The sequence below is a fragment of the Rutidosis leptorrhynchoides genome, chromosome 9 (assembly GCF_046630445.1).
Source record: "Rutidosis leptorrhynchoides isolate AG116_Rl617_1_P2 chromosome 9, CSIRO_AGI_Rlap_v1, whole genome shotgun sequence".
Classification (NCBI taxonomy): Eukaryota; Viridiplantae; Streptophyta; class Magnoliopsida; order Asterales; family Asteraceae; genus Rutidosis; species Rutidosis leptorrhynchoides.
The window spans coordinates 345,201,780-345,226,616 of NC_092341.1; the positions used below are offsets into that span (position 1 = coordinate 345,201,780).

The following is a 24,837-nucleotide window of genomic DNA, read 5'->3' on the forward strand; positions in this document are numbered from 1 at the left end:
TCTCCTTTTTAAGTATATAACTTATTGTTACTATTTTTAATGAGATACTTGATGATCATTATATCATGTTAAACATATATATTTATTTATTTATGTATCATCATGTCATATACAACTTATAGCGTTCGTGAATCATTGGTCAAACTGGGTAATCAGACGTTTACAAAATTTCCGTTTCAATTAACCAAGTCTTAACAAGTTTGATTGCTTAACATGTTGGAAACATTTAATCATGTAAATATAGTTTTCATTAAACATATAATCATAGAAAGGTTCGGAAAAGTTCGGGTCACTACAGATGTGAACTAACGTTAAATCTTAACAAACGTTTGTGCCAAGGACTGCTAACACACAAACTGTAAACCACAGGGACTGCAAGGGTGAGATAACTAGTACAGGGACTGTTAGAGTTTTCTATACAAACCACAGGGACTGTTGGCGTAACTTTGTCTTCAATAATATTTTTAATATTAATTAATTAAATAATTAAATATCTCTTCATTACAGCTCAAATCCTTCATCAGCCCAAATCAGTTTCCATTTTCATCTCCATCCCGTCCATAGTAGATCTCCCGATCGCTATATTCTAGATAGAGAAAGTAGAAATCAATAGACGGAATGTTCAAATTTCTAAAAGATGTCGTTGCCGGATCTGTCGCCGGCGTCAAAGATCTGCCGTATAACATCGGCGAACCTTATTCTTCCGCTTGGGGATCCTGGACTCACTCGCGCGGCACTTCTAAGGTAACACGTGAATTACGTATCACGCACTCAAATATATAGATGTTTGAACAGATATAATTGTTTTGCTTAGCACCTAGGTGTTTTCATCCTATTGAATTGTGTGATGAACCATATGAAACTAAATTTTCCATAGAGGTGCGATTTTGTTAGTAGTTAGGTTTAGCAGATGTTGATCTAGTAGAATTGAGGGATTTCAATTAGCTAGGGTTCCTGAATTATATTGCTTCAGGTGATTATGTGCTCCATTTAGTTCAGTTATATACCTGTAGCAAATATGTTGATGTTAGTGTAAGATTTTAGATCGATACAGTTAAGCATTAGTTAGTAGAGCTTGCTAGGTTTAGCGAATTAGCTCAATATAGTCGAGTATAAGTTTGGTCACAGAAGTAGCATACTGAATCTGCATTGGTTGGATTGGTCTCGATGTGACATATTCCTTTAGATAGTATTAGTAATTCGTTGCCATTGATGTTCCTTCAATTCATATAAATTAGTGTCTTATTTACATTTAAGTACCTTATATGTGGGGAGATGCTCTTAAATATAACTATATGCATTCTTTCCGTTGATGGAAGAGATATTTGTAACTCTGTTTGTCTCTTCAGGTGGATGGATCCCCTGTGTCTGTATTTTCACTTACGGGGAGTAATGCTGGTGATGGACGTTTAGCTGCTGGCCGCAATGGTGTCAAACGGCTTCGAACTGTGAGTTACTCATCAAGAGCTCAACTCATTTGATTTTAATTATGTTTCCTCATCTAAATAGGAAATGGATCAATCCGATCCTTTTTCATATGAATACACGTATTATGTATACCTATAAATCTATACTAAGTTAGTTTCATCATGAACACCTTGACTATGAGCTATTCTTACGTATGACAATATTGAGTACAAATTCCGGTTTAAGAGTATAATGTCAGTTAGAGAACCAGGACTCGTTCTTCTCTTATCATCATTCATACATGTACTACCATATATAGAAATCTCCTTGATGTTGGTAGTAGGGAATTTATCTTTTCATCGTTATAAGAGTGTATTATTTTATTTCATTTTATTATTAAAATTGTATGAACTAAATACTTAGTTAAGACTCTGAACAAACTATAATTTGAAAGCATTCGATGAGCTTCTTGTTATTATGTATATGTTGCTAGGTAAACAAATCTACCTTTTGTTTTTTTTCAGGTCAGGCATCCGAATGTATTATCGTTTCTTCATAGTACTGAGGCTGAAATAAATGACGGCACATCAACAAAGGTCACTATATATATTGTCACAGAACCTGTTATGCCACTCGCGGAAAAGATCAAGGAATTAGGATTACAAGGTACACAAAGGTACATAGGCTCGTTTCTAATGGATCATGTTTTTCTTTTATCCTTTTTTAATAGTCATTGGGTCAATTGACTCCTAAGAGGTCTCCATTTAGCTAATCTCTACTAGTTTGAGATAAAGGGCATGCTGCATTTTTTTGTTGGACCTGTTTTATTGTTGCATTTTGAAACTCTATATTCTAAGTTCTCTTGGCTGCGAATGCCTTTATTAATATGTGGTATTCTATAGTACATGTTATTATCTAAAGAGGAAAATTCTCTTCCACTCAATTCTTGCGTGCTTATGTTGCCTTAAGTGGCTAAACAGTTGGATTAAAGGCTCACGTTTAGTGTAATCACCAAGTAAAATTGTATTTTTAGTTGTTAGTGCATACTATGAAGACATCTACTTCTGCACTCATTAATCCTTTTTGAGGTTTTTATAAAGTATAGAGCGTGATGTCATAGGTTATGAAATGAAATGAAAAGCATGTTTGTGGGGATAAAGTTAGTAGAGTGTTAATAACTTTCATTGATGTTATTAACATGGAACAAATCTTTTAATCAGGCACATGCCATACTAACGTATAAACCAAGTAATTGGTATGTACGTCAGCTAGTGATTAATGATGATCTACCCCATTATGGATTTTGTTTTGATAGATATTTTCCCTCTCCATAGATAATTTAGCTTCATTTCTTTGCCATAACGATACATTGGTATACATTTTCTATCTATTTAATGATGTTTGCCTAGCTATTTAATGCAGCATTTCACTTTCTGAATGATAAAAATCACCTTTTGTGTAAGTCAACCAATTTATAGACAAATGTGCCCAAGTTCCCTAACTGACAACAAGAAACATGCTCATTCTGGTCTATGCCATTATTGTACATTATGTCATTCTGCAGTATAGTAGTCTTTAATTGTTACTGCTTTGCTTTCTGACATCAGAGACGAATATTACGCGTGGGGCTTGCACCGGATAGCAAAAGCTGTGAGCTTCCTCAATAACGATTGCAAACTTGTGAGTACTACTGTTATCTTAACTGTCATTTATGTATCTCGTCACGTGACGTTTCTATATTACATGCTTGTAGCATATGAGCTAATATCCCTGTTTAGATAAGGTTTGTAAAATTCCAGGATATGTACCTGTAGCATTCACATTTACAATTACTATCTACATTCACATTTACAATTACTATTATATCAAATATGTTTTTGCTGGTTAGACATGATATCCTTCTTGTTTATGTTATCTGGCTATTGGTTCGATTCCTTTGTTCGTATGGCTGATGCTATCTGAAGGAAATTGACACTTTAAGATGTCTGTCAGTTAATCTAGTTGCTTGTGGTGTCATACCTAGTGACTCAAGCTGTTAAACAATAGACACAAACTTTTGTCAGATTCCTTTTATTCATTGTATACAATGACATGAGTATGCATGAAAACATAAGCTTGTTAATAGGTCTGTATTTAAGCTCGTTAATATGTTTGATAAGTTATATCTCTCTGTTGTTTTTCTTGTTTCTTACAGGTCCATGGTAACATTTGTTTGGAAAGTGTGGTTGTTACTCAAACCTTGGACTGGAAGTTGCATGGTTTTGATGTTCTTTCTGAGTTTGATGGAAACAATGAATCATCTGCAGGACCAATGCTGGTACATAATTAAAATATTTATATTTTTTTTATTTCCAGCGTCCAATAAATTTCTGATCATGTGGAAGGGGTTATTGTTTAGTAATATAAATGTGTTACTGCGGGGAGAAAAATAAAAGTTCAATATAATTTATTTGATTCTTATTCAGATAGAGAAACATTACTAAATCAAACTTAAAGATTAAGTAAATTCTAATCTTTATCTCTAAAAATCTCTTTACCCTCTAGTTGGAGTATAGATATCATTTCCAGCTTGGGTAGCAAAACGATTTTTTTTAATATAGGAATACCCAGAAAGCTGAATGTATTTGAAAGTTTACAAAATCAGGGTTTATGCCTATCACTTCAGGACATGCCTAATTATATCGTAAGAACTGTATGATAAGAGGCAAAAACAAACATAGTACAGGGAAATGAAACATTGATGATATGGTTCTTTTAGATAAATGGAAAAAATTAGGAAAAAACAAGAACGTTGAGGTTTCGCCTCTGCTATGGATCCTAAACCCGTTTCAGTAATTTTATGCACTCAAAGTGATATTCTTCTCTATTGAGAAGCCATTGTCTGCTCTTGGTGATATCAACATTTGTTTAAACTATACACGAGACATTGCTGTTTGTATCGACTTTGTCGTTCGTCTTCACTGAATTTTCAAGTTATTTACTACTTGCTTATTAGATGGCTCTGACCTTCTAATATTATTGTTGGTCCAGCAATATGATTGGCTTGTTGGTGTACAATACAAACCAGTGGAGTTAGCAAAATCAGACTGGGCATCTATCAGAAAATCTCCACCATGGGCCATTGATTCTTGGGGTTTAGGTTAGCTTTTGCTTCTCATATTATTTATTGTACCTGGTAACAAAGTTATCCTATTCTGTCTCATTGACCATATGATTAGTTGATTGGGAAGTTTCCAGTGTGTGTCCGTTTATGTCTGATACTACATTAATCTGCAGATTTTAATTGAGGACCTAAAATAAACATATCAAAATTTTTACTAGATTATATTACACTATTACAGACAGAAATCCATACTCCTGATCCATATTCAATAGTATGTTTAGAGTAGCTTGAAAGATTAATGAAGGTGGAAGCTTAAAAGTCAATGCTGCTGGTTAAAAACAAACAGCCATTTCACTGATTATGTGTTATCTTTCTGTTTTCTGTTTCTTGGACGCTTACATGTTCACGATATTTGTAAATTCTTTTCAAGACAAACCTAATAGACTAATATTGGTTCTTGTCACCAGGCTGTTTGATTTATGAGATGTTTTCGGGCTCAAAGTTAAGCAAGACTGAGGAGCTGCGCAATACAGCATCGTTACCAAAGGTCAGCATGGCATTATGGTTAGTGAGGCGGTAATTTCTTGATGCCCCTCAAACCTTAATTTGTTGTTTTTTGCGATTCCCACACCAAGTTAATTATTTGATCTTGGGGTGTTTGCCTACTTATCTTTAATGCTTTGGCTAGTTTATAGTTGTTGAACTTGAACATTCATTTTTGTCCATCTCTTGTTTGTTGTAGTCTCTACTTCCAGATTATCAACGCCTCTTGAGTTCTGCGCCTTCTCGTAGGTTGAATTCATCAAAGCTTGCTGAAAATTGTGGTGTGTTCCTATTCACACCTTAGGTTTTGAATCTATTTAGGACATCTGAAATTTGATGCTATGCTTTTCATGCATTTTTTTATTTATGATTGTTTTGACCTTTTGATCTTTAGTAATTTTTTTTTGTTATGGCAGAATATTTTCAGAACAAGCTGGTGGATACTATTCATTTTATGGAAGTACTTAACCTTAAGGACAGTGTTGAGAAAGATACATTTTTTCGCAAGCTTCCAACTCTAGCAGAGCAGTTACCTCGTGAAATTGTACTGAAGAAGGTAATACTTTCTTTTTTTAGTAGGTTTTATTGGTATGTTATACTCAAATCTTTTTGTATTTCAATTTACAGTTACTTCCTTTAGTTGCTTCCGCATTAGAATTTGGTTCAGCTGCTGCACCTGCCTTGACTCCATTCTTGAAAATTGGGGCTTGGCTCTCACCAGAAGAGTTCAATGTTAAGGTATATGACTATATTTATTTGTTTCATGTCTTGTTTGTCTTTGAACTAACTCTTTTAAAATAGATGTTCTTTGAACTCATTTATGTTCTAAATGTAGGTCCTACCAACATTAGTGAAACTTTTTGCCTCTAATGATCGAGCTATTAGAGTTGGGCTATTGCAGCATATTGATCAATATGGGGAGTCATTTACCGCTCAAGTTGTTGATGAGCAAGTAAGGATTTAGTACTAGCACCTTCACTTGCAAACCAGCTGGTTTGTTTCCACATCTTTCCTAATGTGTGCTGCTGCTTGCGAGCAGGTTTACCCTCATATAGCAACTGGATTTTCGGACACATCTGCCTTCCTGCGTGAGTTAACTCTCAAGTCTATGCTTGTTCTTGCTCCAAAGGTATGTTCATCTTCTACCCTCTCAGTATTTGTTTTGCTTGTTGTATGTGTGTCTTTTGACATCGTTTCATGTTTTAATGATCACTACGATGGCGTGATTCCCTCCATGATCATATATGATCAAATACAAAGCAGCTTTGATATGGGTTACCATATAAATGGACTTCTTATAGAGTATGATAACTCAAAATGTCAGTAACTATTACATTTTTAGATATTTCTATCATCACTATACCTGAAATATTTTTTTAATGCAGATATTAGCAGAATTTATTTATCTTCTGAACCCATTAAGACATTCAAATTATCAGGATGTGCATGTTACATCGTTCTTTTTTTCACAAATTAAAGAACAAAATTGTAAATTTTCTTCTTTAGTTGCAAAAATCCAGTTCTTATTAGCCTCATGTATACCCCCATGATCTTCAATTCTTCATCAAGTAATTTTGAAACTTCAAGTTGGAGTTGATATCATCATATGTTTCCTTCATCATGTTGTATAATACTTTGCAGTTATCTCAGCGCACGCTATCAGGATCACTCTTGAAATATCTTTCAAAGCTCCAGGTAAAGTTGACACTGATATTGTCTCTTTGGTCTGTATATTCTACATATAGTTTTCTGGAATGCTGATTTTTTCTTCACACTTCTAATTTTGAAACTAATTTTTATTGTTAACACAGGTGGATGAAGAACCAGCAATCAGAACAAATACCACAATACTTCTTGGGAATTTGGCTAGTCACCTTAATGAAGGGGTTCGTAAAGTTTTTTTTTACATTCTTCACATCATTAGTGTTTTCTTCTTCAAAGACAGATAACAATACCTGTCAACGATAAGGACGAATAAATAAGTGAAACTGATACATTTATTGGGCTGTTGCAGACACGCAGAAGAGTATTAATTAATGCTTTCACTGTTCGTGCTTTGAGGGATACATTTCCTCCTGCAAGAGGAGCAGGTAGAATAGTACAATTTTTTTTTTTTTAGATATCCTTCCGTTAACTAACATTAAAAATTGTCGTTCTTACAACTTTCTCATCTTGTATGTATCTCAAGTTTGATACATTAGCATATGTTTGTAATTTGCTGGTGGTAGGTATAATGGCTCTGTGTGCAACTAGTTCTTATTATGAAGCCCAAGAGATTGCTGTTCGTATTTTGCCAAATGTTGTTGTGCTTACTGTAGATCCTGACAGGTTAGTATACTAATTCTTCTTGATTATCCCTTCTATTGTTAATGGCAAAAAAAAACCTGATCAATTACTTCACATGTTTCAGTGATGTTCGGTCAAAGGCCTTCCAAGCAGTTGAGCAGTTTTTGCAGATAATTAAGCAGTTTCATGAAAAGGTATGTGTGTTTTTTGTTGTTTTACCAGTATTGCATACAAGATAAGAAAGTTCATTGTTGATGTGTTAAGTGGGTTTGTTTTTCAATAGTATTTATTTATCTTTTTAACTCAATGGAAGGTCAATTTTGGCATATGTAAATTTGACAAGAAAAACTACTAATTTGCAAAATGATGTCTGACCACACTACAAAAGGGAAAAAATGAATAAAATACAAATTCAACTTTTCAGCTATATAGTGATTTCATTTTTTCCAACTCCAAAAACTTCATCATACTTTAAGATGAGTTCAAGCATATCCATGTCCTTTGGCACATATTCTTATTCTTATTTTCTTCTTTTGTAGACAAATGCTGGAGATGACACTGAGGGTACAAACTTAGGAATTTCATCACTTCCAGGCAATGCAAGTATACTAGGGTATGCCTTTATGATTTCTTTTATATATGATATCAACTTGTACCATTCATTTTATTTGATCAGATACATTATTTTTACATCATAAATATTTTTACATCAATATAATGATATATATGATATGAAGTTTGGAAAAAAGTGTTTGGGGCCAAACTGGCTTGACCCAATCATTTTTGAACCATAGAAAGAATCATGTATTGACATATTATCTCCCTCACCCATTTTTAATATTTCTCTTGGGACTTCTTTTCCTCGGTGATCACCATTCTTTTAACCTTTCGTTAGTTTCTTCATTCTCGCTTGCTATCTTTTTTTCACATCAAATCTCATTGTTTTACGGGCTTTTGCTTACTTTCTTATATATTTTGGGTCCTTACAGAATTATATGATAGGCATCTAAAATATTGTTAAACTCCATAGCACATAATTAATTTTATACAGATACAATAAAACCTGTTTAGCTTGGAAGTACTTATGCCTACACAATCCAGGAATCTTTCTACCTTTTGCTGTTGATTAATTTTCTAAATTTTTTGCCAGTGGGTAATTATGTGACATTTATATCATTTTCATGCTTTTCCCACAATAATTTTTTTATTTATTGTTTATTACTTGAAAGATAAGTATTGTTCATTGCAATGTGTTGTCTATAATGATGCAGATGGGCCATGAGCTCTCTATCCATCAAAGGAAAACCTTCTGAACATACTACTACTACTACTACTCCACATTTGGCTGCAAGTTCAAGTGCACCTAATATTTCTGCCGTTGCCACTGCCAGCTCAGCCTCAGGTAATATCCTACATGATTGCTTTCATTCTTATTTTCATTGATCGCCTTCCATAGTCCAATCGGGTGGTAGGAACCTGGAGAGGTGGTCGTTACGCATTAGGTTTGACATATATGTTATTGCTAATAAACTAATACTAATTTTAAAGTCTGGCAGCTATTGATTACTTTATTCTTGATGCTATTTACTTAATCGGTGAATACAAGAAGTTGTACATCAGACACGTAACTGTATGTCGCGTTAATAAATATCTTTTTTGTGTTGTGTTAGTGGGACCAGAGGTGCAAAAAACACCCATGGTCCGTGCATCTTCAACTGCTGTTATAGTTGATCAACCTGCACCTGAGTCACCTACATCTAATGACGGTTGGGGTGAACTTGATAATAATGGTGTTATTGGAGACCACGATAATGATAAAGATGGTTGGGATGATTTTCTCCCTCTTGAAGACACTAATCCATCCCCTGCTCTTGCAAGCATCCAAGCTGCTCAAAAACGGCCCGTTGCACACACAAAACCACAAGGTATAATCCACTTTTCATTTCATCACAAACTGTATGTATCATTGGAAAAGACTGGTATTCGTTAGACCTGGCAAACAAGTCCCAAAGCCTCAAAAAGAGGTCCATTGGGGTTACTTGAATACCCAAATAGGTCCAAGCACATAATAGATAAAAAGAAGGGGTCCATTTTAAAACTCATCAATGCCAACTTCTTTTAAAAGATTAATGGGTCTTAAGCTTGACCTGATTGGTTCTTACTAACATTAAACTGTGGCGCGCTTTTTGAGGCACGTTTTTAAATCATGTTTTCGAGGCTCGATTTCTACACGCGTTTTCAACCCACGTTTTCGACCCGTGTTTTTTAGGTGCGTTTTCGACCCGCGTTTTCAAGGTGCGCTTTTTTAGGCGCGCTTTTCGTCGCGCACTTTCCTTGCGAGTTTTTCGTACCTCGTTTTCGACCCAACCCGTTTGACCCATTTTAATTTTGACCTATTTCGACCCATGACCCGTTTCAACCCAAACCCATTTGGTCCTTGACTCAATCCGACCCATCTTGACTCTTTTACCAGATATAGTATTCGTGGGTTTATTTGCAAAATGGAATCCAGTGTGCAAAATTAAGGTTTCTGAATTGGAAATGAAAACAAAAGTTTAACCACCCAACAAATTTGTCTCTGTGTTAGTTAATTTGGAGTGCTAAAATGGTAGATCGGGCGGTTTTGGGAAGTGGGTCATATTAGGGGATATACTCGTATAGGTTAATTTTAAACTCTGTTTCCCATATCTCGTAAGCATTTATTGTGGCCAAATATGTTTAGAAAATTATTGTAGTTTCTCAATAATTGTTTGTTATGATATTTTACCATTTCTGCCACAGTTTCAAATATGAGACCAAAAACAACACGTGTAACCAGTAGTGATGAAGATGAAGACTTGTGGGGTGCCATATCTGCCCCTCCACCAAAAGTGGCTTCAAAGTCCCGGAATGTGCAAGCGAGTGCCGCCTCAATTGATAATGATGATCCTTGGGCCGCCATTGCAGCACCACCACCAACAACCAGAGCCAAGCCTTTAGCTGCTGGACGTGGCCGAGGATCCAAACCTGCTGCACCAAAACTGGGTGCTCAACGAATAAACAGAACATCATCATCTGGAGTATAATTTTTTTTTCCGTGGATTTGGGATTTAGGGAAAAGAGAACAGATATATACAAGATACATGTATATTAGTGTTATTACAAATTCTTTATTACAAATTCTTTGCAATTGGTTGTGTTAAAAAAAGTAGATGATTTTGTTTCTTTTCCGTTTTAATTCTAATTGATAACTTGTTTCAGCATGAATTGTAATTGTACTTTACCTTTTTTTTTTTTTTTTGGCAAAAAACTTGGAATGTATAAATAAAGAATATTCACACAATAGTGAAAATTCTAACAGATTACAAAAGTGGGATCAAGGTGGGCTTACATTACTACTTTACCCACTTGATCTATACAAATGCATTAATATGCATACAACTATAAGAGAATCTGCCACAAAAATAAATATCACCTACCAAAGCATAACATGAAATTGCAATTATAGAAGACTTCGTGGATGATCCTTCCATACATAAAAAGGATAGCTCTCACACAACTTCGCGTTCACAAGCCATTGAAACACCTTGAGCTTTAATCTCGATACTATAACGGCCCAACACGAATACAACCCGTTAAAAAGCACATCAATTCTAGCCAACCAAATTGTCTACAAAGTAGCCGAGCCAATTATTATTCAAATTTTGTCCGCCTGGATTCCCATCCCGTTACTCCAAACGATTGAAAATTCTAAAATGGACGCGGGAACAACCCAACTAAAATTCCACCATTTAAAAAAAGTCGCTCAAACCTTATGAGACCATGCACAATGCAAAAGAAGGTGATCGATTGATTCGATAAAATCCAAACACCAATTAAGCATATATCATCAGATCCACTACCCAAACATTGCCTACAATTACACACCTAATGACTCCCCCAATTCTCTCCCAACCGTTCCCCCCACTCCCAAAATCAAACTCACAAAACACCGTAAATCAAGCTTCCGTTTCCTTTTCCAATCACACAAATTCACAACCCATTCAACCCACTAATACTCTGGTGGTTTCGCAAACCTATGCCGAAGCTGTGGTGAGAAATAGCCCAAGTCCAGTGCCTAATTCTTCTTCGGTCAAAGACGACGATCAAGTTAAACAAAACAATGGTGGTTCCGGTACTCAACATCAGGCTAATAATGGGACCGGTGATTTCGGTGGTCAACGTCAGGCTAACAATGGCTCCGGTGGTGGTCAACGACAGACTTACAAGGTATCTACTGCCTTCATTGGGAATTTAGCTAGGGAGGTTAATCCCATGGTGATTGGCCCAAAAAATACTTGATATGTAATGCAGTACAAAGTTATCTTATTCTTTCCAATTACTTTTCTGTCCTTAAATACGTAAATGTGAGATTTACATGGTCTTTGCCTTTTGGTCTTTACTCTTTGTTACGTGTATTATATAATTGACAAGCAGGATGGTTAGCCGCGCAATGTAGCGGTTAGCCGGTCACCCCTACATTGTTTACGGATTTCTTTATTTTTATTTATTATTATTATTATTATTATTTTTGTAATATCTTTAATAGCTTAACATAACTTAAGACACAATAATTCGCTTTAACATACCAAACATCTATTACAATAGTAAAATGAATGTATCGACGTTTTTGTTTTTTATAAACGTTATATGCGTTTTAGCTCAAAATTAATCATCGCGATAGTTGTAAAAAAAACTATTTTAATTTTAACTCAAAAATAATTATAAAAAGGTTGGATTTCAGGAAAAAAGCTAAACTAAGAAAGGCAATTTATAAAACGTTTTAAAAAGGTACTGTAACTTAAAAAGGTTTTAAAAAGGCAATTTAATAAAAAGATAAGCATTAGGAAAAATGTATCCATTCAAAGAGTATGTATATGTATATGTATATGTATATGTTAATATATAATGGTATTGGTGGTGTTTGGGCTTATAATTTCATATTGCGTTAGAGGCAGAGACACACGGTGCTGTGTGATACCAAAATTAAATTTAAAACTATTAATAATATAAGGTATATACCCGTTATAAAATAAAATACACTCTTTAGTAAGGTGTACTCATCTAACTCTTATACTTCCAACTCAAAACCTAAACACCCTCACTCCGCCGACTACCTTCCAACAACCAAAGTTATTCGCCGTTAACTCACCACCTCCATCCTCCGTTCAGCACTAAATCGTCACCCTCTCACGGATCAGATCAAAGGGCATAGTCTTACCTCCACCCTGACACCGCAACAGTGACCACCAGCCTGATACAACAATTGTGACCACCGATCTGGACTTCGATCACCATAAAAATGGTTTAACTTTTTTTTTTTTTTTTTCGTTTTTATTTGACAAAACCCCGCTCTCATATCTGTTTATTTCCAGATCCGGTAGTTGCTAACGGTGGTGACGTGAAGGTAACAGCGCCGCCGTGGTGTGGTGGTTGTGGCTGACGGTTTGGCTCCAGGGTTGTTAACTTGTGTTGGATTTTGGTAGTGGTTTATACATAGGAAAGTGGTTGAGTGTGGTTATCGGTGTTTGTTTGCTATTTCCGGTACATAACAGTACTGTTTTAGTCGGTGGTAGTTTTAGTGCAACATTTTTCATTTTTGGTTTCAACTTTCATTGTCTACTACTGCAATCTTACTCCTATAAACATGAGATATATAAAGATCCATAAAGCAAATATCCAATGGTATATGATTCAACATCATTCAATCACAATAGCAATCAATTATGACGTGTTCTTGAACTTTAAAACAGGTATTAATATAACGTCTTAAAAGTATGCATATATTGAGTATTTATTTTCTTTTTGTTGATTTTGAAATTTCTCACTATAATTTGAGTTTTTTATTTGTTTAATTCTTGTTTATTACAAATGTTCGTTGGGATGTTTAAGAGTTGACGTACTGTGTACTGCTGATCAAGTCAATATGACTAAAAACTTCATCATCAATCAAGTCCTAAAGGGTAAACCATATATCCAATATGTGTTTTTTTGTTTTAATTGTTTTGTTGTAACTAACTTTTGTTTTTGAACGTTGTATGCAGACATATACTTTCCCAGTATTTCCTGTTATACTGATGCCACGAAAGATTCACGAGCTTCAAATGAAAATCCGCGTGGACAAGGTTGTAAAATTACCCTAATAATTTGCAAAACTCATTAGTTTTCGTTGCTCTAAAGCATGTTTTTTTTTATGTATACGTTTTAATAGATTTCGCGTCTTACTGGGAACAACTACACGACTATCGTGGGAATAGAAGCAGATTCTGGTGCGTGGCTGCAAGTGTCATTGTAATTGCAGATTTCTAATTTGATTTAATAATAATAATATAATAATTAAAATTAAGGGTGAGCAACGTCTATGTTTTATCAGTTTGATAACGCCCCCGCTAAGGGTGGTAAAAAATGGGAGAAATAGTCAAACATATATGGTTCGAAGAAAAACATTTTTTCTGCCGCATCATTCATCAGCTCAACGATTTATGAGGTAAATTAGTTTTCAAAAAAAAATTGATTCGTTGGTCTATATATATGCATGGAGTATTAATTAGAAGTTTCTGCTTAACTTTCAGTTTCCCTCTTAAAAACATCTCTCATGGTATAAAACTTGCAATACTATTATTTTTTTTTTGCTTGACACATTATTCACTACATTTGTTTACGAAAAGCCTTCTCAGTTCTCATTTCAATGGAAAGTGGTTTTTAAGAATTTCTTTTTATTCAGCACCTACACAACTAAACATATAAAGATTTTGGCCAAAGACTCGATTTTTACAAACCCATTCATAAAAAAGTTTGACAAAAAAACCTCTAAAAACCTTTGAAAGAATTTTTTTCACACGATATTTTAATCTAATATAAATGGGTCCATTTCACTTAAATTATAGGTGTGGAAATTTCAACCATCTATATGTATTCTTATAAAGGTGTCAATTTGGGTTATGTTTATATCTAATGATTTAGAAAAGTAGCTAAACAGAAATGAGTCAAATGGGTCTCAAGTTAGCCTTGCTTTTTTTTTTTATGTATAAAACCTCGTAAATCATCGTAAACAATGAAAAAAGATCATTATTAAATGTATTTAATTATGTTGACACAATATCAATGTAATAATGTTTAAATTTTGGAATTGAATGCAATTATTAGATATATATGATTTGTTTTATATTGTTTAGGTTAATGCTAATGAAATTTAATGAGTATGTGTGTAACATTTAAACTAGACTGTAGTTTTCTTAATTTATTGTCATTCTAATGGAGTGTTCAATACAAGGACTTTGCATAGGGTAACAATGTGTTTTTGGATTCTTTATTTTTAATTTTATGGTCCATGTTAGCTTTGTTGGTCTTCAAGTTTCTATTTAAATGCAATGTATTTTGTATGTTGTTCAGCATGGAAAAGCATAAAACAACACTGGACTTAAAATCAGTTGTCGATCGAAATGTAGAGGCATGTCCTCCTGTTAAAGGTATTGTATATCATAAATGATGAATATTAATTCACTATTAATCCTTATTTGTTTATAATTCGAATCTCTTACGGAGTATTACATTACAGAGGATGAAAACCCGACTTTAGATTTAATCTCCATTTTAGAGGGTGAAGGTAATTTGCATTTCTAGATATGTTGTTCCCATTCCATTGACAACTAGTTTAATAGTACCTTTCCCTTTCATCTTTATTCTAGTGCTATTTCCAAGCCATGTATCATGTTTTGCAGGCATCACTTTATTAAATGTGATTGAAGCTCTTAACCCACATTTAAATACACCTGAGATGCAACGTGTCACTTTGTTAATTCGTTCAAGCAAGGTATGTTGTATTTAATTAACACATACCCACTATGAGACACTCGTATATTCACTCTAGTCGTTTTCAGGAAAAAGATATTCCCAAGTCTGAGGTGGTAATGAAGATACAACAGATTGTGGGGGAATCCTTGATGTCTGATGTTGTAACACGTCTCTGGAAAAAGGTTTGAGTTAATTTTTTTTTTTTGTTCAATTTTAAAATATATAAAATTGTACACATTTTTACATGTTTCAAAAATTTGTACCCCATTCACTTGTCTTATTGATAATTTGTATATTTTTACAGCTTCTTAAAGTAGCTTCTTAAAGTCATTGGAGATAATTTCAAAGGTTTACATCAAATTCACAGCCTCAAAAGCAACAATCGGGATTATACGTGATAATGAACCCGAACATCGTCATACTCATTCCTTTATTGACCTAGTGGGCACTGTTGATCAATTCAATATGGCTGAAAACCTCATCATCAATCAAGTCCTAAAGGTTAAACCATATATCCAATATGTGTTTGTTTTTTTTAATTGTTTTGTTGTAACTAACTTTTGTTTTTGAACGTTGTATGTAGACATATACTTTCCCGGTATTTTCTTTCCCAGTATTTCCTGTATGCCACCGAAGATTTACGAGCTCCAAATGAAAATCAGCGCGAACAAGGTGGTAAATTTACCCTAATAACCTACAAAACTCATTAGTTTTCGTTGCTCTAAAGCATGATTTATTTTTTATTTTTTCTGTGTATGTATACGTTTTAATAGATTCCGCGTCTTATTGGGAACAAGTACACGACTATCGTGGGAATCGAAGCAGATTCTGGTGCATGGCTGTAGGTGTCATTGTAATTGCAGATTTCTAATTTGATTAATAATAATAAATAAATTTATTATTATAGTATAATAATTAAAATTAATGGTGAGCAATGTCTATGTTTTATCAGTTTGATAACGCCCACGCTAAGGGTGGTAAAAAATGGGAAAGAATAGTCAGCATATATGGTTCGAAGAAAAACTTTTTTTCTGCCGCATCATTGATAAGCGCAACGATTTATGAGGTAAATTAGTTTTTTTTTTTTTTTTTTTTTTTTTTTTTTTTTTAAAATTGATTTGTTGTTCTATCTATATGCATGGAGTATTAATTTTTGTTTCTACTCAACTTTCAGTTTCTCTCTTAAAAGCATCTCCCATGGTATAAAACTTGCAATGCTAGTTTTTTTGTTTGACACATTATTTATTCACTACATTTGTTTATGAAAAGCCCCTTCTCAGTTCGCAGTTCTCACTTCAATCGAAATTGGTTTTCAAGAGTTTCTTTTTATTCAGCACCTACACAACTAAACATATAAAGATTTTGGCAAAGACTCAATTTTTACAAACCTATAAATAAAAAAAGTTTGACAAAAAACCTCTAAAAACCTTTGAAAGAATTCTTTCACACGATATTTTAATCTAATATAAATGGGTCCATTTCACTTAAATTGTAAGTGTGGAAATTTCAACCATCTATATGTGTTCTTATAAAGGTGTCAATTTGGGTTATGTTTATCTCTAATGAGTTAGAAAAGTAGCTAAAAAGAAATGAGTCAAATGGGTCTCAAGTTAGCCTTGCATTTTTTTTTTTTTCATGTATAAAACCTCGTAAATCATCGTATTCAAACAATGAAAAAAGATCATTATTATATGTATTTAATTATGTTGACACAATATCAATATAATGATTTTTAAAATTTGGACCAAAATGTTTGGGGCCAAACTGGCTTGACCCAATCTTTTTTGAACCATACAAAGAATGACCTGTATTGACACATTGAAAACCTTTGTTTTTTGTTTTACTGCAGTTTGCTTACTTTCTTATATATGTTGGGTTCTTAAAGAATCATACATGATAGGTTTCTAAAATATTGTCCAACTCCATAGCATATATATGATTTATAGAAACATTGAAACCTTATGATTTATAGAAACATCTAAAATATTGTCCAACTCCATAGCATATAATTGATTTATAGATTTATAGATTGGAAGTGCTTATGCCTACACAATCCAGGAATCTTTTTACATTAGCATCTACGGAGTAATTAATTTTCTATACATGTTGCCAGCGAGTGGTTATTATATCATTTTAATGCTCTTTCCCACAATAATTAGAAAAAGGCTACTTGAAACGGCGACTTCACATTGTCAAAAAAAGTTTAGGAATGTACCTGTAATCTGGTGCAAACCACAGGGACTGTCCTTGTAATTTTGTCATTTTAAAATCTCCTCTTTTTTGAAAAATTATAGTTTCTCAATAATTGTTTCTCATCATATGATATTACCATTACCGTATCTGCTACAGTTTCAAATATGAGACCAAAAACAACACGTGTAACCAGTGATGAAGATGAAGACTTGTGGGGTGCCATATCTGCCCCTCCTCCAAAAGTAGCTTCAAAGTCCCGGAATGTGCAACCGCGTGCCGCCTCAATTGATAATGATGATCCTTGGGCCGCCATTGCAGCACCACCACCAACAACCAGAGCCAAGCCTTTAGCTGCTGGACGTGGCCGAGGATTCAAACCTGCTGCACCAAAACTGGGTGCTCAACGAATAAACAGAACATCATCATCTGGAGTATAATTTTTTTTCCGTGGATTTGGGGTTTAGGGAAAAGAGAACAGATATATACAAGATACATGTATATTAGTGTTATTACAAATTCTTTGCAATTGGTTGTGTTAAAAATAGTAGATGATTTCGTTTCTTTTCCGTTTTTAATTCTAATTGATAACTTGTTTTAGCATGAATTGTAATTGTATTTTACTTGGCCCAAAAAATACTTGATATGTAATGCAGTACAAAATTATCCTATTCTTTCCTTAAATACGTAAATGATTTACATGGTCTTTGCCTTTTGGTCTTTACTCTTTGTTACGTGTATTATATAATTAACAAGTACGTGGTCAGCCGCGCAATGGAGTGTGACCCCTCTGTTGTTTATGGATTTTATTTATTTATTTATTTATTATTATTTTTATTGTAATATCTTTAATGAGCATAACATAACTTTAGACACAATAATTCGCTTTAACATACGGAACATCTATTACAATTTACAATAGTAAAATGAATGTATCGTTGTTATTTTTTTTTCTTCTAAACGTTATATGCGTTTTGGCTGAAAATTAATCATCACGAATTCATGATAGTTGTAAAAAAGCTATTTTAATTTTAACTCAAAAATAATTATTAAAAGGTTGGATTTCAGGGAAAAAGCTAATCTAAGAAAGGAAATTTATAAAACGTTTTAAAAAGGTACCGTAACTTAAAAAAGTTAAAAAGGCAATTTAATAAAAAGATAGGCTATTAGGAAAAATGTATCCATTCAAAGAGTATATATGTTAATACAACGATAATGGTGTTTGGTCTTATAATTTCATATTGCGCCAGAGATGTCTACACGGAACACGGTCCTGTGTATATATATATATATATACTAATAGACATAGTTAGGGTACTATTGGTGATACTACCTCATCCCAAGCTTCATCGACTTGTTAAAAGTTAAAACTATTACGGACTATAATATAATATAATACCCGTTATAAAATACACTCCGTATTATTGTATTAAGGTCTACTCATCTAACTCTTATACTTCTAACTCAAAACCTAAACACTCTCACTACTGCAGCCGACTACCTTCCAACAACCAAAGTTATCCACCGTTGGTCACCACCTCCATCCTCCATTCATCACTAAATCGTCACCCTCTCACGGATCAGATCAAAGGGCATAGTCTTACCTCCACCCTGACACCGCAACCATGACCACCAACCTGATACAACAACCGTGACCACCGATCTGGACTTCGATCACCATAAACATGGTTTTTCTTTTTGTTTTTTTTTTTTTATCGTTTTTATTTGATATCATCAAAAGTTAAAGTGAAAATGTTCTCATATGAATATATTTCTTTAAAGGGAAGGAATTTGCATTTCAAATCCTATGAATTTCTATGTTTGGTTGAAGAATTTGGTTGGAAAAATTTGCATTTCAAATCCCATAAAATTACATAGATGAAGGATTTCAAAATCCTTTGTGTTGGTGAAAGATTTCTAAATCCTATGTTTCATTTTATGTTGTGTGTTTCAGTTTTTAGTTTTGCATTCAAATTTCAGTTTCGTATTTTAGTTTTTGATTTTTATACCAGTGTTTCATTTTTGAGTTTTGACGTTTCAGCATTCAGCTTCGGGTTTCATCTTTAAAACTCGCATTTCAGTTTTCAGTATCGCATTTCATGTTTTAGTTTTCAGTTTTGAGTTTCAAAACTCCATGGACATGCAGGAGAGAAATGCTATCCCCACTCGGACCAAGACAGAACTTTTACTTGTTCAAATAACAATTAAGGTGAAGCAGGGTCAGGAACGACGAATCTCTTTATGATAAACAGTTCCGTTTTGCTGTTAGATTTGCGTTTTAGTTTTTAGTTACACATTTTGTGCTTTAGTTTTAAGTTTTGTATTTTAGTTTTGAATTTTTGCTTATCAGTATTTAAATTTGTGTTTAAATTATTCATTTCGTGTAAACACATAAAAAATTAAAAAATAAACGTAAAATTAATATTGATAAAACTTTTCAATTTCATAAATACTCCAACTAAACTGCACTTAAAATTACAATTTTGAATAACCCCTCACAACTCCTCTTTGTATCGTATCATATTCATAATTACTCCGTAATTAATTATATTCAGTTACGTGTTCTCCAAGTATAACTTGATGTCAAAGTAATTAAGTAATAAACCCGATCTACAAATATATATATATACACATGATCGACGTACGTACTCCCTAAAGCTCATTCAAATTAAACGTCATGTCGTCATCCTCTACATATGTATCCAGTGGTAACCCTTGTCTCGATTACTTCTTCCACATCGTCGTCCCCGATACAAAAGTTAGAACTCTGATTCAATTCCTGTCAAAGTCATGGGAACATGACCCTTTAACAACGTTAAAAATATTATTATGCAACCTACGACATGGGCGGCTGCGAGTTAAGCCTAAATATTCAGCCGCTTTATGGCTTCAGTTATATCATCCTAAAACATTAGCATGTAATGTGGCTTCCATGCCTGATCAATTTGGCTACGCTAATGTAAGACCCGAATATTTATCTTGCTTGTTTGTGCATTAAGACATTCGAGATTGGGTTTCGCGGATTATTTATATAAAGCTTAAAATGAAAAAGAATCTGTTTCAGAGAGGCCGCGCGCCGCGCGGGGTAGGGGCGCGCCGCGCCGATTGCTGCTGACAGAACTCCCTTGTTTTTATTTAAATTAAATGAGGGGTAAAAGGGTAAAATCACATGGGGCCGGATTTGTGTGCCATATTAGCTACTTTGGATCAGTTTTGGATCATTTTTCATGTCCATTCATCCCTTCCAAATATTTAGAGAGAGATTGGAGGTTTTAGTGAAGAAGAAGCTCGAATCGTTCAAAGTCTCGGGTTTTAAAGTTGTTCCTTTCGTTCTCGGCTACACGGTGATAGTATTGGTAAGCTCAAACTCCGAATTTCATTTGTTTAATTTGATATTCAAGTTAGGGTTTTGAGTTAATTTGTTGTAATACCCTTTTAGGTGATGAAATGGGTTTAGTGATGCTAGTAATCGTGTTTGTTGTTAATTGTTGGTGGATTTCGGGTTGGTGAACTATTTGGCCATGTTTAGAACTTGAAATTTAGTTTAATCACTTAAGTTAGTGATTATGGAAGTGTTGAAACCTATTTAGGGTTATTTGATTGACTAACTTTGACTTTGGGTCAAATTAGGGTTTCGTGGTGATTATGACCCAATTGGCGATTTAATGAAGTTTATAAACTTAAAATGGATTAAGTTGAAGTATAAAACCGAGTTAAATGTGTTTTGGTGTCAAAACTTGCAAAGAATGAGATTTTGACCTTTATGGGTCAAAATTAGGGTTTAAGGGTCAAAATGGGTATGACACGTGTTTAACACTTGAGTTCGGGTTTAATTGGCATATTAGGACCATTCTCACTTGTGTTAGTGACTATTGGTTAGTTTGGGCACGGTTTGTGCTTGGAAGTGCATTTGGGTCGAAATTGCACTTAGTGACGAATTGGGTTGATTTGTAAATCCACTCTAAGTGTATTATTGTAATTGTGGTAATGGAATAGGTACTTTCCATTGGCGAGTTGCGGATTACTTGGAAGCATTCTTCAAGACTTCAAGGTGAGTGGAATATCTATATATGTATGTATATGATTTATGTGCCCGTGGAAATGGTGTCACATAGCCGTTTAGTGACCATAGTTGTGGGATATAGCCGTTTGGTGACCATAGTTGTGAGATATAGACATTTTGTCCACATTGATAGTTGCCCGTAGTAATGATGTCACATAGCCGTTTTTGTGACCGTAGTGGTGGGACATAGCCGTTCTTGTCCATAATGATTATTGTGAGTGGAATATGTATATATGTATGTATATGATTTATGTACCGTGTTGATGGTGTCACATAGCCGTTTTGTGACCAAGGTTGTGGGACTTAGCCGTATTAGTCCATGTTTTGTACTAAGGCACATAGCCGTGTTTGTGCATTTAGTGGCAAGTAATAGCCGTGTTTGTGTATTTAGTGGCAAGTAATAGCCGTGTTTTACTCCCACGTTGTTATTTGAGTTACCCGTACACATAGCCGTGTTGGTGTACGAAAGCGTGAGTAATAGCCGTGTTCTACTCACATTGAGCAAGTGATGCCATAGCCGTTTTTGGAACACTTGAGGGGTGATGCCATAGCCGTTTTTGGAACACCTCGGGGGGTTAGCATGCCATAGCCGTTTTTGGAAGCTAACGAATGTTATGAACATCGATGACTTGATTCGCGAAGTCGTTCCCCTAGCGAAGAGATTGGTTAACCATGAATTGTAATTGTTGATGCTAGCATTTAATTTGATTTATTATATATATTTATTTATGCTAATGATGTTGCTAGTTGTACGGTTTGACGTTACTAGCTATTGATTGCTTATGAGGTTGCTAGTTATACGATTTGATGATACTAGCGTTTGGTACGATGAGGTAAGTGATTTATGTGTATTTATGTGATGTCGTGGATGCGAGTAGGTAAGTTGTATATGCATGTATATATTTATTCTACTCACTAAGCATTAGCTTACCCTCTCGTTGTTGACTCTTTTTATAGATTGCATGCGGATTGGTGGCTCGGGTAAGCGCGAGGACTAGAAGACTTGCATAGTTTGCTTTAGAGACTTGCTTTTGGATTGTTTAGGATTGGGTAGCATATCCCCAATCGCCATGCTCGGCTTCGTTTTGTATTAAAAGTCTTATGGTCAAATATCGCATTTTGGTACTCAAGGGGTAATTTGGGTCGATGTGGGACCCGCTTCGTAAATTTGATTTTATTAATTAAACGTGCTAGTTTTTCATATATGAAGTCATGGTTAAAAGCGTTTTAGCTAAATGTGTCGGGAACTAGTCAAACATTTTCATTAAATTGACTTCCGGGGACAGCGGGCTGTCCAGGTGGTTTGGCGCGCCGCGCGGCCACCTGGCGCGCCGCGCAGATGGCCTGCACCAGAAAATTTTTTTTTTGTTTGAAATTTCGTCGTGTTTGGTCGGTTACGGTTTGGGTTGTTACAAGTGGTATCAGAGCATGGTCTAAGGGATTTAGGTGACTTGAGATAGGTGCCTAGACTTAGACTTTTGTGTGTGCTTAATTTGTTGCGGGACTTGTAGGATTACGGGTCGGAATGGGTTTAGTTAGTGCCTTGTTTATAGGTTGACTAACGTTTATATTAGTAATGCGGATATTATTAATATGCTCTTGTGTTGTGATAGTAATTCTCGCGTGTGTTTGTACCGCGTAGAATTTTGGTTGTGTTTGTTTATATCATCGAGCGAGGCGGTCGTTGTACTAACAAGTCGATGCGGCGTGTGTGCGTAATAAGAACTTGCAGACCTTATTACGGGTGCAAATCGTGTCTAACGAGTGATGTACGACGAGTGTTTAGCAAGATGGGACGGAGTTGTGCGTGCGATTTTATACGTTCGTGATCTAATCGTTTTGCATTTTGAGATTGACGACGCGAAACGAGATCGAGGCGAATAACGTGGAGTTTAACGCTAGAGTTGCGGCCGCCGTTGCGGAGCAAATGAGAGCGTTTCGAGAAGAAATGGATAGGAAGTATTCCAAACTTCAAAGTAGTGGCAAAATGAAGCGTTATCTTAAGAGCTTCATGAGGACTAAACCCCCGATGTATGACGGAAAGCCGGATCCTTTGGTAAGCACAACTTGGATTTCGGACGTCGAAGGGTGTTTCCGTACTATTGATTGCCCTCCCGAGAGAAAGACGAGACTCGCTACGAGTTTGTTGCGGGGTAGGGCAAGGGATTGGTTGGATGGTAAGATTGATCTTGTCGGTGGCGAGACGTTTATGGCTTTATCGTGGGACGACTTTAAGGAGGAATTCTTCGAGGAGTTCCGGACTTCGGCCGATTTGTGGGAATTGCGTAATGAGTTGCGAAATTTGCGACAAGGATCTATGGAATTGAGTACTCTTAAGGCGACCTTTATGTCGAAGGCTCGTTTTTGCCCGGAATATTTGGGGAACGATCGTTTGTTGATGGAGGATTTCTATCGAACTTTGAGCGATGACTTGAAAAGCAAAATTAGCCGGGGTTACGCGAAGTCGTTTGCGGAGTTATTTGCGGTGGCTAGAGGTTTCGAGTCTTATACGCGATCGAAAAAGGCCGAACCTTCAAGTGAGAGAAGGGTTATTACTTATGGTGCTCCGAGTAAGAGGACTAAGGGTCCGAGTGCGAGTACGAGTAATGTGGTAAAGGGCGCGGTGGATTCTCGTGCGCCTAGGTGTTTAAATTGTGGCGTTAGGGGTCACAAGTTGTGGGAATGCACAATGCCGAGAAGTGATGACGGAATGTGCTACTATTGTCATAAAGAGGGACATCGCAAGCCGGATTGTCCCGAGTTGGCGGCGGCGAATGCCGCAAGGAGACGTTGAGGTACGTTTCGTTTTAATAAATATGTCTTTTGAATATTTATTTATGTGGCGTTTAGGTTCGGATTTGTTAGATGCATTGTGTTGTGCATGTTGTTGTTATGGGTGACGTTCCTAATGGAAGTACCCTATGGTGACGTTTTAATTGATTGGTGAAGGGCGTAAGACTTGGTGCAACCAAGCATTCCTTATTGTTTGGGAAATGTTTCTACCAAGCCACGGAAATGGTTTTGGTGTCCGATTGTTAAGCGCGTGTTCGCTTTTATGTTGAAGTGATGAACCATGAGGTTCGTCGGGTGATTGGAACCTTTGAGGCCGAGTGTTTAAAATCTCGATGTGTGTTGGTAATGGAGTCTTTATGACGCGACATTAGGTGCCTCTTTTATACCTACTAGCGTGGTGTCGACTCCGATTGTGTTGTGGTTACATTGTACTTAGGGTACCGGGAGAAACCCGTAGGTACATGAGTGACTAGGTGAAACTTGACAAACTAAAGCAATTGGATAATTGCGAGGGTATGGTTTGTGTAATCGTGGTACACTTTTCGTTCGAAGTGTTTAAGGATTGATTGAAATCCTTCGTGTGCTCAAGGTTAGAGCAAGGTGTGGTGACGGGTCGTGTGAACCCAATTGTTTGTAAAGT

The 24,837-nt window shown here is 35.3% G+C and overlaps 2 protein-coding genes across 7 annotated transcripts; both read left to right on the forward strand.

Annotated features, from left to right (window-relative positions):
* The first annotated feature begins 517 nt into the window (after nucleotides 1-517).
* On the forward strand, nucleotides 518-18,020 carry LOC139867054 (uncharacterized). 3 transcript variants are annotated; one of them, XM_071855378.1, is made up of 23 exons: nucleotides 518-744; nucleotides 1,350-1,448; nucleotides 1,932-2,083; nucleotides 3,015-3,087; nucleotides 3,602-3,724; nucleotides 4,438-4,546; nucleotides 4,978-5,057; nucleotides 5,253-5,334; nucleotides 5,470-5,609; nucleotides 5,681-5,791; nucleotides 5,889-6,005; nucleotides 6,093-6,182; nucleotides 6,695-6,748; nucleotides 6,865-6,939; nucleotides 7,068-7,143; nucleotides 7,282-7,381; nucleotides 7,464-7,533; nucleotides 7,879-7,952; nucleotides 8,611-8,741; nucleotides 9,010-9,264; nucleotides 10,121-10,142; nucleotides 17,520-17,640; nucleotides 17,795-18,020. In XM_071855378.1, the coding sequence occupies exons 1-23, from the start codon at nucleotides 619-621 to the stop codon at nucleotides 17,846-17,848; spliced, it is 2,334 nt and encodes a 777-aa protein (XP_071711479.1). In that variant the 5' UTR covers nucleotides 518-618; the 3' UTR covers nucleotides 17,849-18,020. The 3 variants fall into 3 exon arrangements, with proteins under 3 accessions (XP_071711479.1, XP_071711478.1, XP_071711477.1); XM_071855377.1 differs by having other exon boundaries at nucleotides 17,520-18,020; XM_071855376.1 differs by lacking the exons at nucleotides 17,520-17,640; nucleotides 17,795-18,020 and having other exon boundaries at nucleotides 10,121-10,619.
* Nucleotides 12,429-17,636, forward strand: LOC139867055 (uncharacterized). Of its 4 annotated transcripts, none has more exons than XM_071855381.1 (15): nucleotides 12,429-12,662; nucleotides 12,733-13,110; nucleotides 13,250-13,320; nucleotides 13,402-13,482; nucleotides 13,569-13,648; nucleotides 13,731-13,844; nucleotides 14,750-14,826; nucleotides 14,916-14,963; nucleotides 15,079-15,170; nucleotides 15,238-15,333; nucleotides 15,456-15,652; nucleotides 15,735-15,823; nucleotides 15,925-15,992; nucleotides 16,104-16,217; nucleotides 17,501-17,636. In XM_071855381.1, exons 4-11 carry the CDS (start codon nucleotides 13,435-13,437, stop codon nucleotides 15,474-15,476), a joined length of 576 nt encoding a protein of 191 aa, XP_071711482.1. In that variant the 5' UTR covers nucleotides 12,429-12,662; nucleotides 12,733-13,110; nucleotides 13,250-13,320; nucleotides 13,402-13,434; the 3' UTR covers nucleotides 15,477-15,652; nucleotides 15,735-15,823; nucleotides 15,925-15,992; nucleotides 16,104-16,217; nucleotides 17,501-17,636. The 4 variants fall into 4 exon arrangements, with proteins under 4 accessions (XP_071711482.1, XP_071711481.1, XP_071711480.1 ...); XM_071855380.1 differs by having other exon boundaries at nucleotides 12,430-12,662; nucleotides 13,569-13,626; nucleotides 15,925-16,004; XM_071855379.1 differs by having other exon boundaries at nucleotides 12,430-12,662; nucleotides 13,569-13,626.
* Nucleotides 18,021-24,837: the final 6,817 nt, after the last annotated feature.

What these genes read in the sequence shown, in the direction of transcription:
- LOC139867054 (XM_071855377.1), top strand. Translation starts at nt 619, where the DNA reads ATGTTCAAATTTCTAAAAGATGTCGTTGCCGGATCTGTCGCCGGCGTC. An exon ending in CATTGATTCTTGGGGTTTAG is followed by an intron (nt 4,547 to 4,977) that starts GTTAGCTTTTGC and finishes TCTTGTCACCAG; the next exon opens with GCTGTTTGATTTATGAGATG. An exon ending in CAGAAGAGTTCAATGTTAAG is followed by an intron (nt 5,792 to 5,888) that starts GTATATGACTAT and finishes TTCTAAATGTAG; the next exon opens with GTCCTACCAACATTAGTGAA.
- LOC139867055 (XM_071855380.1), top strand. Translation starts at nt 13,284, where the DNA reads ATGACTAAAAACTTCATCATCAATCAAGTCCTAAAGG. An exon ending in TCAGCTCAACGATTTATGAG is followed by an intron (nt 13,845 to 14,749) that starts GTAAATTAGTTT and finishes TATGTTGTTCAG; the next exon opens with CATGGAAAAGCATAAAACAA. An exon ending in CTCCATTTTAGAGGGTGAAG is followed by an intron (nt 14,964 to 15,078) that starts GTAATTTGCATT and finishes CATGTTTTGCAG; the next exon opens with GCATCACTTTATTAAATGTG.